This window comes from Rhinolophus sinicus, chromosome 3 (assembly GCF_057876585.1).
Source record: "Rhinolophus sinicus isolate RSI-liver-muscle chromosome 3, RSI-T2T, whole genome shotgun sequence".
Lineage (NCBI taxonomy): Eukaryota > Metazoa > Chordata > Mammalia > Chiroptera > Rhinolophidae > Rhinolophus > Rhinolophus sinicus.
This window is the reverse complement of record NC_142503.1, coordinates 22,883,256-22,898,540: the sequence shown is the minus strand read 5'-3', so window position 1 is coordinate 22,898,540 and position 15,285 is coordinate 22,883,256. Positions and strand designations below refer to the sequence as shown.

At 38.0% G+C, this 15,285-nt stretch overlaps 1 protein-coding gene across 4 annotated transcripts in view; it reads right to left on the bottom strand.

Annotated features, from left to right (window-relative positions):
* Window positions 1-15,285, bottom strand: part of TTC23L (tetratricopeptide repeat domain 23 like) — a 47,758-nt gene that overhangs the window by 6,274 nt on the left and 26,199 nt on the right. For all 4 annotated transcript variants that reach the window (XM_019737197.3, XM_074329018.2, XM_019737196.3 and 1 more), the window contains 3 exons: window positions 14,496-14,623; window positions 8,634-8,783; window positions 6,443-6,525 (listed from right to left, as the gene is read on the bottom strand). In XM_019737197.3, the coding sequence (XP_019592756.3) occupies window positions 6,443-6,525; window positions 8,634-8,783; window positions 14,496-14,623 (361 nt within the window). The remainder of the gene's footprint in view (window positions 1-6,442; window positions 6,526-8,633; window positions 8,784-14,495; window positions 14,624-15,285) is intronic.

Below are 15,285 nucleotides of genomic sequence, written 5' to 3'. Positions count from 1 at the left end.
ATTAGCACATACTGTGTCAGGCATCTGTCTGAGCAGTTTTACTTACATTAACTCAATTACTCACAACAACCTATGAAATAGGTATTATTATCCCCATTTTATACATGAGGAAACTGAGACATAAAGTGACTTGTCCAAGGTCACGCTAATAAATAACAGAGCTGGGATTATAACCCAATCATCTGGCTCTCAACCATTTTCTTAACACTACATTGTACTGTCTCTTAATATTTGATACATATGCCATATTCTTTAAAAATTTACCTTTTTATCAGTCATAATATATTGTGAAAAAGGACATGTAACACAGAGATATGTTAACGGAAGTTGGAAGTCCCCCATACCCCAATGTCCCAGACATTTACTGTTATCTTCACGAACCACATATTTTTATATATTTGTAGATTATAAAATATATAATGCTCACTAATATGAATTTTTTTTCATGTTTGTAACCATATATCTGCAATATTTTCTTTGACTCTTCAAAACTCTACTTCATGCTTTTGAATGACCATATTATACGGTCATGAACATGGATCTTATTATATGGAACATAAACACATTCCAATGCTTCTACTAGCGAACATTTGAGTTTTTTCCTACTGCTTTGCTATGATACAAAAATCTACAGGGAAGGTATATATATGTATACATTCACACATACACACACACACACACACACACACACACACACCAGGGGTGCCAACAAAATGTGTACAAGTGGACACTTTGGACACTTTGGTCAATGTTGCTCAAGCAGTAGTTCGCCATAATCATACGTGTCTGGATGATGATGGTAACCACTTTGATCACCTCTAGTAATTGCAGAAGTCAAATGTGATCTGTATTCATCTTTTGAGTATTAGAATTTTAATAGTTTTTTCCTTTCTTAAACAATGTATATTTATTTTTTGGAAATATATATAGCAATTTCAGAGTCAAAGAATACACATTTAAACATTCTACTAACTTTGGCCAAAATGTCTACCAAAAAGGTAATATCAACAAGCAGCCCCATCTACAGGGTCCTGAGAGGGCTAATCTCCCACACCTTTGCTACAACTGGGTTTCTATTACCTGTGTTTTTCATTACCACAAATATGATAGGTTAAAAGTGTATTTCATGCTTTCAATTTTTAAATTCTGATTGAGATTGGATATCCTGTTTTGCGTTTATTGATCATTTGCATTTCCTTTTCTTTGAACTGGCCCTTCATGTCTTTTGTGACGATAATATTGACCACTCCTTCTCTGAAACTTTCTTCTCCAATGAGTTTTTTTTTTTTTTCTGTTCTTTGCTGACTTTCCCAATTCCCTGAAGACTCTTTCTGAGTCATTTTCCCAGTTCCTCCTTCTGCATGACCCCTAGATAATACAATAACAATAATGACAATAATTACATTTCACACAAGCTGTATGCAACCCATTAAATAAAGCGCTTAAAATAGTGGTCTTATGCACATTTTTTTAGATGAAGAAAGGAAGACATAGTAAGTCTCACTGTAAGTGGGAAAAGTTCAAATTTGAGCCCTGTCTGTTTTGATTCCAAATCACCACTTATATTCTCTCCAAAATCCACTGTTTTTTCCTAAGCCTTGTCATTTTGCATACACATATTTTACGGGTTTCTTACCCATTTCCTTAACCTCTGAATCTATCTTCTTGAGCTCCTGGTCTATTAGACATTACCAAGTGGATGTAATGTGGTACCTCAAACTTAACACATCCAAAATGAAAATCATTACCTTCTGCGGACCCCCCTCAGACATCCTCCAAGATGACCACCTCTTGCCAATACTGTTTCACTTAATAACACTGCCATTCACCCAGTGGCCCAAGCTAGAAACTCCAAAACCACCTTTGACTTCTGTCTCCATTACACCTCATCTAATTGGTTCCAAGGTCTTGTCACTACAGACTCCAAATTGTTTCTCAGTCCATCCTCTCCACATCCCTTCCACTGTGCCTTTAGATAATTAGGGCTCTCCACATTTCTTCTTTGTTGTATCTGCCTCCTAACTCTTCTCCCGCCTTCTAACACCTCCCTAAGCCCCATCTATCCTTCTCGTTGCTGTCAGAGTTGATGTTCTAAAGCCAGTAATTGATCATATCACATCCTGTACAACTCTGAAAGTTGCCCTCTGTCTCCTGAATAAATTCTGAAATATTTAGCAAGGCACAAAACCATTCCATAATCTGGCCCCAATTTCTTTCCGAACTCCTCTCCAGCATGTTCCTATACATGTACCTGAACTACAACCACTTAAGGCTGCTTGCTTTGCCTCAGAAATACCACGTATCTCCATGCCACTATGCTTTTGTTCATGCTACTTGAAATGCCCTTCTCTGGCTTCTTCTCTACCTGCTGAGAGTCTACTTTTCTTTAAAAACCCTCCGCCCTGCCCCTCAGCCTTACAGACAGTTTCCACCCACATTTCCAGCTTCACAATTGACTACTTGTCCACTTCGTTTATGTTTCTATTAAAGCTTTACTACAGACTAACTGGTAAGCTGGTCATGTGTGTCTGTTTTCCTGAAAGGACTGTATCTTAAACATATTAGGAACTCTACTGCTTGGAAGGAGCTTGATATATAAATGATTAAAACATTTGTGATTTAGGTAATAGTTAGATTAAACAACCTCAAAGTTTACTTCCAAATCTGAGATTTTGTGACTTTTCTATACACTTAAAGCTCATTTGAGGCCCTTGCAGCTATCAGTTATCCTTCGAATTAACTCCTATTTCAAGAGGCCAGTTCTGCTTTCACTTCTTTGCAGAGGCTTCAAAAGCCAAGAATCGGGGCTCCTGGCAATGAAAGTCCAGTGAGTGTTGTCACTGGGCTCCTGGAGGAGGTGGGGTAAAATGCACAAGAGCACATGGGAAAACTAGCAGAGTTCCAGGACATCTGGGATGGATTATTCCAGTGAGACGCTGAAGCAAAGAGAACAATTCTTGTACTGGTTTTTTTAATCACATCTGGGCTTTGGCAGCCACTCTCATGGCTTTGCTCAGCAGTTCTTGAGGCATGAGATACGGGCTTGTTTCAGGGAAAGAAAAGCCTTTATTGACTCAACTTCTGCTACAGCAGAGTTCTTCAAAAGACTCCTCTACCCCTTATATGGACTTTCGTGGTAGGTCTTGGTCTCATTATCATTTAAAGAATTAGTCTCCAAGCACCAGAAGCAAAGTCATTACCACCTGGGGTCTCAATTGGGTTATACCAATACCTCCTAATTTCTCCTCCTCCCATGATTCTTTTAAATCATGGACAAGGAACAAGGAACAGTAAAAGGCTGGAAGAAAAAGCAACCTCTGGCTACTGAGGGAACAGACATTCTAGCTATTCTGAAATTTCTCTTTTTAAATACAAGGGCAGTAGAACTTTTGTTCCAGTTTTGAGGAAACATTTCTCCCTAGAATTACATGTTTTGTTCTTTTAGTTTCATTATTATTACCTGCAAAGCACAAAATATACTTTGGATCTGTTCAAATTCTCAATCTAATTCTCAAACATACAATATATGGTAATACTGACTAACACTTATCCCTGATATCAGACATTCTGACCTGTGGCCCTGGAAGGAAAAGGCAGTGGACTGCAGACGAGGGAGAGGGGGGTGCTTTGCTAACATTTACTGAGCACATACTCTTCCAGGCACTGCCTTATGCAAGTTATAATCATTATTTTATTTAAAACACACAACTCTATGAGGCATACTATTACCTGCATTTTAGTGATGGAGAAACCAAAGCTTAAGGAGATTAAGTGATATACCTAAGGCCACATTCATAGTAAGTCACAGAGGCAGGTTAAGATGCCACAGCTAGAAAAGGGAACCCTCATACACTGTTGGTGGGAATGCAGACTGGTGCAGCCGCTATGGAAGGCAGTGTGGAGGTTCCTCAAAAAATTACGAATAGAATTACCATATGACCCAGCAATCCCTCTCCTGGGTATCTACCCAGAAAATCTGAAAACATTTATACGTAAAGACACGTGTGCTCCAATGTTCATTGCAGGTTTGTTTACGGTGGCCAAGACATGGAAACAACCAAGATGTCCTTCAATAGCTGAATGGATAAAGAAGTTGTGGTATATATACACAATGGAATACTATTCGGCGGTAAGAAAAGATGATATAGGAACATTTGTGACAACATGGATGGATCTTGAGAGTATGATGCTAAGTGAAATAAGTCAGACAGAAAAAGCAGAGAACCATATGATTTCACTGATATGTGGTATATAAACCAAAAACAACAAAAGAATAAGAGAAACAAATGAGAAACAAAAACTCATAGACACAGACAATAGTTTAGTGGTTACCAGAGGAGAAGTGGTGAAGGGGGTGGTAGATGAGGGTAAAGGGGATCAAATATATGGTGATGGAAAGAGAACTGACTCTGGGTGGTGCACACACAATGGGATTTATAGATGATGTGATACAGAACTGTACACCTGAAATCTATGTAACTTTACTAACAATTGTCACCCCAATAAACTTTAAAAAAAAAAAAAGATGCCACCGCTGCCTCCAGTAATGTATGCTCTTTACCATTATTCTTAATATAAAATAATAATGGTTGAATTGATACACAGAAGCTTCTTACTTAAGCATTCTCTATTATTTCCAGCATCTCATAAAGATAATAATGTTTATTATTAGGCTGACATTTAGTCAGCATTTAAGACTTTTCAGGCCCTGGTCTAAGTGCTGTATTATATGTGATGTCACTGATTCTCAGAAATCTTCCACTTTTTGAGGAAGGCACTGTTATTTTACTAATGAATACAACAGAGGCTGACAGAGGTTAAATAACTTCACGTCGGTTGGACAAGTGTTTGAGCCTGATTGTAAATCCAGACAGTGTAAGCCTGGGGAGTGCAAGCTTCACTGCCCACAGCATGTTTTGGAGTTAGAGAAACCTAGGTTCAAACCTCAGCTCTGCCTCTTCTTGGGTAAATCACCTTGAACATATCAGACCTTAGTTTCCCCATGTGTAAAATGAAGCTCTGGAGACATATATGCTGTATCCCCATGTGTATTCTCTCATTCATCAAAGTTAGATTCCTTATTTAGTGAAAGAAAGCATGTTTTTTAAATAGGATAGATCTGGGTTCTAATCTTACTACACTTACCAGCTAGGTGATTTTAAACAAGATACTCAAACTTTCTGAGTCTCAGTTTCATCATCTGAACATGGGAGATAAAAAAATACCCACCACATAGAGTTATTTATGGATCAGAAATAGTATATGTAAACATATTCATACAATGCCAGAGAACTGGAAGGAGTTTTACATTGTAGTTATTACTAATACTTTTATGGTTATTAATTAAGAAAATATACTGTCGTAAACACTAGAAGGCAGGGGGCAAAGTTCCCCACATGCTCTCCTACAATGAGTATTACTGAGACAGGCCAGAGAACCTCCTATTCTGGAAAATGATAAAACAGGAGACAGACTCCTGTCGGGCCTACTTTAGGGGTGCCTGTGACTGAGGTGGGTGGGGATAGGATGGACTACATGTATCTCTATGCTCATCTTGTCCCTGACCTGTCCAGCCCGTTGAGAAAGGTCCCAATCGTGAGCCATCTCTAGTGAACTGCAGCCAGAGTCCTAATTCTCAGTCCGTAATGATGCCCCTCTTTGTTAGAGCCTCTGGGGGGAAAGCATGGCCTTCAGAGTCACATTTGCTTGGGTTCAAACCTCCAAGTTCCTTCACAGAACATCAGGGTCCCTTTTGTCAAATGACAGCTACCACACTGGGTATTTGTGAGGATCAAATACTTTATGAATAGGACCTATCTCAGTTTTAGGGATTTAGTACACACTCAAATTTTAATTCTCTTCTTTTTAATAGAGAATAGTTCAAAAAGTCAACATCACTTTGAGATGAACAAACAGCAATGATATGCCAAGGATATAGAAGAGGGCAAGTGTGCAGAAAACACTCTCTCTGGCTTAAATTTTAAACATTTCAAAACAGAATCTGAAGAGGCTCTTTTATTACTAACTTTGGAGACAACTATCTATACCCCCCCAAAAAAAATCACCTTATGTTTAAGGACTTAGATTTTATATATTCAGCAAGAAAAATAAGTTTAATGCATTCATATTGTATCTATCACAGGCTGTCAGCTGAGACACTGACTTGTAGGATTTGTTTATAATGCTCAGCATTGAAAGAGATATTCTAAGTACTGAATATTATTATATCAGACCCCTGTAACATGGGGTTCTGAGAGATTACTAGAAATTGACTGGTTACCTCCAGTATAGGATTTGGCCAAATCCAGAGTACAGGTTGGCATTTTGCCTCACTCGCAAGAATAACGGAAGTGAATCACCATAACTGAATGAATCTGGGAGAGACCACGCAACCCACATATCCACACAGGTGACCTGGCTGACGGCCAGGGTCAGAACTCACCTCTGCAGCAGAGTAAGGACGTTCTTTGTGCCTCTGCTTTTACTGTGCTCGCTTCCATATAAAAGGACCTGAATCATCAGACACTGTAGACGAGTAGAGACATGTTAATAGGTTAGAGCGAGAGCCAGCACCTTCATTAGAAACCACACTCAGGAGCCCACCAGTGGAACTGACATGTCCCAAGTTCAAGCGCCCACACATGTCCTCCTGGTTCCCTAACAAGGAAGAAGTCTGTATTGAAGGCTGTGCATCCCTCACACTGTACGTATATCATTCCACTCCACTGCACCTACCAGTGCCACTTTTGGGCAGAGGGGGGTGACTGACGTATTCAGGCTCTTGTTTGTGGTCATGGTTTCATAGCAACAACTTTTGCTGAGGTCTCTTACCTTCGTTTCAGCTCCAGGAGCAGTTTTTAATCCCCAGAATGGCATCCGTTAGCACGGTCTAGTTCAGAATCTTCACCAGCATCCCATTGCTAGTGAAGACCCAGCATGAGGATAACGTTCAGACCTTGAAACAACAGCCCTGCTGCCAGAAGGCCTTTCCATTTCTTCCCTTTCTGGACTGGGACACTGGGGTAGGGCCATGTCTAAAGCCCTAAGAATAACAGCTGGTAACAAAGATACAACCTCTGCCTACCCTTACAATATCCTAAGTCTCCAAGTTGAATCCCTATTCCCAATGGAGAATGTAGCCAGGCCATCAAACACTCATTGCGAGGTAAAATCCAGATGGGGCTCTCCTTTCACTGATTTTGTGTAGAATAAGGTAATCCCTTACAATGCATATGCTGGGGTCTTTTTTCATTTCAGAAAAGATACCTTCAATGATGTCTTTGATTACTGTTTCTATTCCAAGTATTACAGGTCATCTTCAGAAATAACATCCAATTCTTTGGCTAAATCTCCACTTTATTTTCCACATCAAATACTTTCTCATTATACCCCCTCTCCTTTTCCTCTGCATTCTAGAACTTTTCAAGTTTGTCATATAAATCACAGATTTTTTAAAGTGGCAGGATATTACACCTCTAGAAGTATTAAAAATATAGATTCTGGACCCAACTCTTAGAACTTCTTATTTGATGGTCTGGGATGGGGCTCAGGATTTGGTGTTGTTTGTTCGTTCGTTTGTTTGTTTGTTTTACAACTGACTGTTGTAATTCTAGATTTGCTCAACCTCACTACAACATGTTAAGACTCTCCTATTTTCAAGGTGGAATTTAATTTTATTAGATTTGTTGTTTCCCTTCTTATTTCACTCAGCCTTTTAACGTCATCCCATCTTTTGGCCTCACAGTGTCACCCGTTCATTTTAAAGTTTTATTTCCCGAGAAGTTTCTAATCCCATTACATCGATGCCATCATATGTCCATGCTTCCCTTGAGGAAGCCATTGTGATCCTGTAACTTATATTCATAAGGTTGCATTTAACTCTAAATCTTCAAAATGAAGGCCCCTTTCTCCTGTTATTCACTATTTTCATACTTATTTTCTGATTACATTTAGTTAACCTAAAAAAAGGATAAAATCGCTCCAGATCTGATGTTTGCCAACGCATATGTGTCAATCACTTTTGACTCCACCCTCTGTTCACCTGAATGCAGGTTCTTTCATAACTTCTCCTCTCATGTGGGTTTTATTTAGAGACATCGCTACTGATCTTACCAAGTCTTTAGCCTTGGCCCCTCAGTATACTTACTGACTGGTTGAGCTGTTTAGTCACACCGTCTTGCCATATCCCACTACTAAGGAATGAACGTCCAGGGTTGTCTGAGCTCCTTGCAGGGGGAATTAGTGCTTAAGTAAGGATGGCTATACAAGGTGTTTCTGATTCCACCCCACCTTGGACGCTTTCAGCGAGATTCGGCCACTACCCTACCTACATTCCAAGGTGGCGGTGTTGCTCTTTTGAGACTGTCCAGGGGTAGACACAACAAAAGATTCTGTATCATGTCCTCTCCCTCAGCACAGCTAAAAAAGCGAAGACTTTTCAAGAGAGAAGACTTTTTAAAAAAAGAAAAAGAGTGAGAGAGAAGTAAGGAAAGAGAGATGGAAGGGAAGGGAAAGGAGGGAAGGTGTGCGTACACACACACACACACACACACACACACACACACACACACCCCACTCCTCATATTGTGCTTATAAGCCTGTGAGAAAATAAAACAAAACCCGACAGTATTCACCTTCCTTAACAGCCGAATTGCCTTTCTGAGGTCTCCTTTGGCAAAACATGTTTTGCCCATGTTATAATAAGTTTCAGCCACTTTTTCACTACAGTTACCATAGCTGATGTCCTGAGACTTCAATGAACACTTTATGAGTCTGTAAGCCTCCTAGGAAATAAAATAAACAATTTTTTAATTAGGCTGGCAATTCTGAAGGAACATGCAGCTTCTAGTCCGTGAACTCTAAGTAGGAGGCACCCTACTCCACACTAACATAACCCACCAAAGGAAGGCAGTTGTGACCTAAGTAATTTGTTTCTATGAAGAATTAGTTTCAAGCTCATAATTAATAGTAGTAGCTAATTCATATATATATATATATATAATTTAATCTTTGTGGCTACCCTATAAGAACTTTTATTCTAATATTGTTATAGATGAAGAAATGGAGACTAACAAAAACTCAGGATCTAGCCCAAGATCACATAGCATATAGTTGGCACTGCCAGGATTTAAACAAAACAAGTCTAAATTCCATAGCCCTGGCTCTTTTTTTCTTAAACTACCTATTATTTTGAAAATTTTTAAACCTTCAGAAAAACTGAAAGAATAGTAGAATGAATATCCGTAATATTTTCACTAGATTCACCAATGGCTATAATTTTGCCTCATTCGCTTTATTGCATCCTCTCATTAAAAATTATATATATATATATATATATATATATATATATATATATATATAATATGCGCTATATTATACATAATATTTAATATATACATATATAAATATACACAACGGGATGTAAAATACAGCACAGGGAATATAGGCAATGGTCCTGTAACAGCTGTATACCATGTCAGAGGGGTAGTGAACTTGGTGGGTGTTATCACTTTGTGAGGGGTGTAAATGTCTAATCATTATGTTGTTTTGTACACCTGAAACTAATAATAAAATAAAACAAATAAACAAACAAAAAATAAAATAGATACATACATATTTTTGTCAAAAATAAGTTAAGCAGTTATGATACTTTATCCCTAAATACTTAAGCATGTACCTTCTTAGAACAAGATCTTCTCCTACATAACTACAAAAATATTATCACTCTCAATAAATTTTATATTGATATAATACTATTAAACTAATATATGCTCCATATTCAAATTTCCCAATTGTACCAATAATGTTCTTCATAATTTTTAAAAATCTGTTTTGACAAGGATGCCCACACTCGCCACTTTTATTCAACATAGTGCTGGAAGTGCTAGCCAGAGCAATTAGGCCAGGAGCAGAAAGCAAGCGTCCAAATTGGACAGGAAGAAGTAAAATTATATCTGTTTCAAATATTAAGAATCACATATTGCATTTAGTTTTCATGATTCTTAGTCTTCTTTAATAATTCTCCTGCCTGTTAAGTCTTTCGTGACACTGACAAATTTTTAAAGTCCAGGCCAGTTGTATTTCAGCCCAGCTGTCACTCTTAACTACTTACTATACAGCAAATTATTTAGAAAAAAATTAAGTATACATTGGAAATTATTCATAGAACACTTCTTGTATTCATTTAACTTCCCAATGTCCTTTATTTAGGAGTGAAGTGGCGTAGTGATTGCTCAAATCCTCAAGAATTGCTCACCACCCTCTGCCTGTATTATCTATGTTGATATTTATAAATGTCTGGAACTGAGTTGAACATGTAATCACATCCTTCATATGTGGCATGTCAGAACTAACAATACATAAAAAGGATGTTAATCGCTGTTTTCCACGAAACATGGCCATTAATTCAGGAATCTCGAGGCTCTACATTGTCTTTGCACTTTTTAGAGTAGGAAAACGTGCATGTAATCTGTTTATTTTCTTCAGTGTACAAGTCTTTTGCTTCCTTGGCTAAGTTTATTCCTAAGTATTTTATTCTTTTTGATGTTATTGTAAATGGGAGTGTTTTCTTCATTTCCTTTTCAGATTGTCCATTGTTAGTATATAGAAATTCAACGGATTTTTGTATGTTGATTTTTACCCTGCAATTTGGCTGAATTCATTTATTAGTTCAAACAATTTTTTAAGGGTTTTCTACATATAAGATCTTTAGGGTTTTCTTTTTTATTCTTTTTTTTTTTAATTAAATTTATTGGGGTGACAATTGTTAGTAAAATTACATAGATTTCAGGTGTACAATTCTGTATTACATCATCTATAAATTCCATTGTGTGTTCATCACCCAGAGTCAGTTCTCCTTCCATCACCATATATTCGATCCCCCTTACCCTCATCCCCCACCCCCCACCCCCCGCCCCCCTTACCCTCTGGCAACCACTAAACTATTGTCTGTGTCTATGAGTTCTTGAGAGAGTAATGCTGAGCGAAACAAGTCAGACAGAAAAAGCAGAGAACCATGTGATTTCACTGATATGTGGTATATAAGCCAAAAACAACAAAAGAACAAGACAAACAAATGAGAAACAGGAACTCATAGGGTTTTCTACATATAAGATTTTTAGGGTTTTCTATATATATACGATCATGTAATCTGCAAACAGACATAATTTTTCTTCTTCCTTTCCAATTTGGATGCTGTTTATTTCTATTTCATGCCTAATTGCTCTGGCTAGTACTTCCAGCACTATGTTGAATAAAAGTGGCAAGACTGGGCATCCTTGTTTTATTCTTGATCTTAGAGGAAAGCTTTCAGTTTTTCACCATTCAGTATGATAGTGGCAGTGGGCTTTTAATATATGGCCTTTATCATTCCTAGTTTGTTGAATGTTTTTATTATGAAAAGGTGTTGGTTTTTGTCAAATGCTTTTGCTGCATCTTTGCAATGATCACGTGATTTCTATCCTTCATTCTGTTAATGGATCACATTGATTGTTTTTATATGTTGAAAACCAAAATCCCACATGGTCGTCATGGTGTGTGATCTTTGTGATGTGCTGTTAAATTAAATTCAGTTTGCTAGTATTTTGTTGAGAATTTTGCACCTATATTCATCAGGGATATTCTGCAGTTTTCTTTTCTTACAGTCTTTTTCTAGCTTTGGTGTCAAGGTAACATTGGTTTCATAAAATGTTTCGAAGTGCTCCTACCACTTCAATTCTTTGGAAAAGTTTGAGGAGGATTGGAATTCATTCTTCTTTAAATGTCTGGTAGAATTCACCAGCCATTTGAAGCCATTTGTTCCTGGGCTTTCCCTTGTTGGGAGGTTTTTGATTACTGATTCGATCTCCTTACTAGTTATAGGTCTGTTCAGACTTTCTATTTCTTCATGGTTCAGTCTCGGTAGGTTGCATGTTTCTAGGAATTCAGCGTTTCTTCTAGGTTATTCAAATTTGTTGGAAGATCATCATTCATAGTAGTCTCTTATAATCCTTTTAATTTCTGTGGCATCTATTGTAATGTTTCCTCTTTCACTTCTGTGAGTCTTTTTTTTTCTTATCTAATCTATCTATTCCTAGGGAAAGGGTTCCAGTAGTTCAGGTTGCTTTCCGTTGGTTCTCACAGAGTGTGCTTCTGTGAGTGGAGCAGGCTGGCACTTCAGTTGAACCCAGGCATCATTTTCTTTGCCTTCCTTCTTTTTCTGATCACTTTCTTTCATGCATTTCAGGAACTGATCTTGGCTCTTAGAGTGCTTCATATGCTCAACGTATACATGAATTCTCTTGGCAAAAATCTTGCCCTTTTCGTTTGCAATGCCAACAGCATGCTGGGTAACATTGTAGATAGATCCTTTCAGTTTTGCCACAGTCACATTTGTGGGATATTCCGTTTTGAACAATGCCCATTCCTTTACTGTATACAATTACCACCTTTCCTATAGATTCCCATACATGAGGTCTGACAACTAAGTTTGCAAACTTGTTGCAACGATGTTGCTAATGTTTTTTGATATCAGAGGGCTTATTCATTATGAATTTGTACCAACTGGACAAACAGTTAACCAAGTTTACTATTTGGAAGTGCTGAAAAGGCTGCATGAAAAAGTTAGACGGCCTGAACTTTTCACCAACAATTCATGGCTCTCGCATCACGACAATGCACCAGCTCACACGGCACTGTCTGTGAGAGTTTTTAGCCAGTAAACAAACAACTATATTGGAACACCCTCCTTACTCCCCTGATCTGGCCCCCAACGACTTCTTTCTTTACCCAAAGGTAAAGGAAATTGAAAGGAAGACATTTTGATGACATTCAGGACTTCAAGGGTAATACGACGACAGCTCTGATGGCCATTCCAGAAAAAGAGTTCCAAAATTGCTTTGAAGGGTGGACTAGGTGCTGGCGTCGGTGCATAGCTTCCCAAGGGGAGTACTTCGAAGGTGACTGTAGTGATATTCAGCAATGAGCTTTGTAGCACTTTTTCTAGGATGAGTTCACGAACTTAATTGTCAGAACTTTGTATGTGTCCATGTTTTCTAAAAGGCCTAGAGAACATATAGCAGGTACCTCTTCTCTTTCCTTTGTGTTCGTCCTTTTGAGGAATTACTGGAAGATGGCGGTTCTGGCCAATGGAACCTGTTCATTTTTTTTTTAATCAGTGGCAGATTAAACCTCTATATTAAAAAAACAAATTATATTCCCTGGGAACACAATTCCCTTCTGAACACGCCTAGAGGCTCATATCAGGCTTGATGGTAGGAGAAAAAGCTCCTTTTAAAAATGAATTTACCCACAGGAAATGTGTTACAAAATTCAGCAAATTAATTCAAAAGTTATTGAGCACTTTCTATGTATCCGTTACTGTTTCAGGCACTGTGGAAACAAAACAGAAAAACCCTTGCCCTCCTGGAGCTTGTTTTCTAGTAGTAAAAGTGACCTGCCCATAGTCCTGTCTATGGCTTAGATTCAGAGCCACCTGGCACTCAGGTCCAATCACATCTCTGACCAGGAGCACGGTACACTTGGTTAGAAGCAGAAGGCCATCAGGCATTGGTACCAGTGTCTTACCACAAAGTCATGACCTTCGTTGTACCAGAACATGACAAGGATAAGCTATGATGTTCTAACAAAGTACTTGCACATCTTTGAAAATAAAATTAAAATATTAGATCAATCTGTGGCATTGAGATCTCATGTTCATCTTCTGAACCAACAGAAAATATCATGGCCACTGTAAAAAAAATGTTGGAAACCGCAGTAAGGTTTTTGCCTTTAAAAGTGGTAGTTAAAATAGAACTAAAAAAAAATGCCACCATTTATAAAAATCTTCAAATATGGAATAAAAGAAACTTGTTCTTCATTCTTGGAGAAATTCTTACTTACCGTGTGCCTACAGCCATACTCTTAAACTGTTGGTTGCATGACCAACAAGACAATGCCAGATCCATACAAGTTTCTCACTTGCCTGGGACAGTATAAAGTTGGCTTGGTGAGCTCTCATGACAGACAAAGGTCTTCACTGCATTCATGCTGTGTACTTAATATATAAAATTCAGGTCAAAAGATTCTAAGGAGTAGACTAGATTCATGGGACTTCTAACTAAAAAGGTCAGCAGTCAAAAGCATTTTCTACACCTTTATTTTTTAATGTGGAAACAAAATTTTGGCTAATAAAGAGCTTAAGATCAGAAACCGAGAAGAAAATAATATATCAAGAGAAAAAAACTAGCAGTTAGATCCAATGCTGGAAGCCAATTTTGACTTAAAATATTAAATTTACAGGGCCATAGATTATGAGAGTCCTGGATTCAAAGGCTCTCACATATCAATATACAAGAAAAATACTTTTTGGTTTTAATACCAATTTACACCAGCCCTATTTTTATTCCTGACTTTACCTGGGACTTCTCTGAGCTCCAGTTTCTGAATCGTGAGATAAAAAAGGCTGTCCCAATCAATAAACAAACTAGCAATTGCGTTTATAAGTTGATCATATTTACCTCTTTTTTCCCATTATGGATAAGCCACTTGTAAAAGTCTTCAATGGCCATCAGTGTTTGACAATCCTCTGGGCCCAATGCAGTTTGATATGCACTGATACTTTTTATAAAATATATCTCAGCAACATCTGCAAAACAAAGGGAAACAATGATTTAAGGCAAGCTGCTCGCCTTTACAAGGGTCTAATTTCAGCCCTGGCTCAATTAACTAAACATTTTCATGCTTCAAGTCCATGCCTAGAACTTCCGGGATTATGTTGAAGGACAGTGGTGAGTGACCATCCTTGTCTCATTCCTGATCCTATGAGGAAAGCTTTCAGTCTTTCACCAATAATCACTCTGTTAGCTGTAGGTTTTCCTGTACATGCTTTTACCAGGAGTTCCCCTTTCATCCTAAATGGAGGTTGAATCTTGTCACATGCTTTCCTGCTTCCGTTTCAATTGATAAGAATATGTGCTTTTCCCCTTTGAATTGTTAATATGGTAGAGTACATTGATTCAGGTTTGAATACTGAACTAGCGTGACACTCTCAAGATAAAAAGAAAAAAAAACCTCACTTGATCATAGTGTGCAAGGTGTGATCAAACAATTCGGTGAATATTTAAATAAAAAAAATTATTACAGTAAAAGACACATTGCTATCAATCCCCCTCAAAATACTCTCCCTCGCTTCGAACACATTTATCCCATCATTCTTGCCACTTTCCTGAAGCAGTTCTGAAGGTGTGAGTGTCTTTAGTTGCGCTGTTATGGCTGTCTTGATGCCCTGAATCATTTTGACTTTGGGGA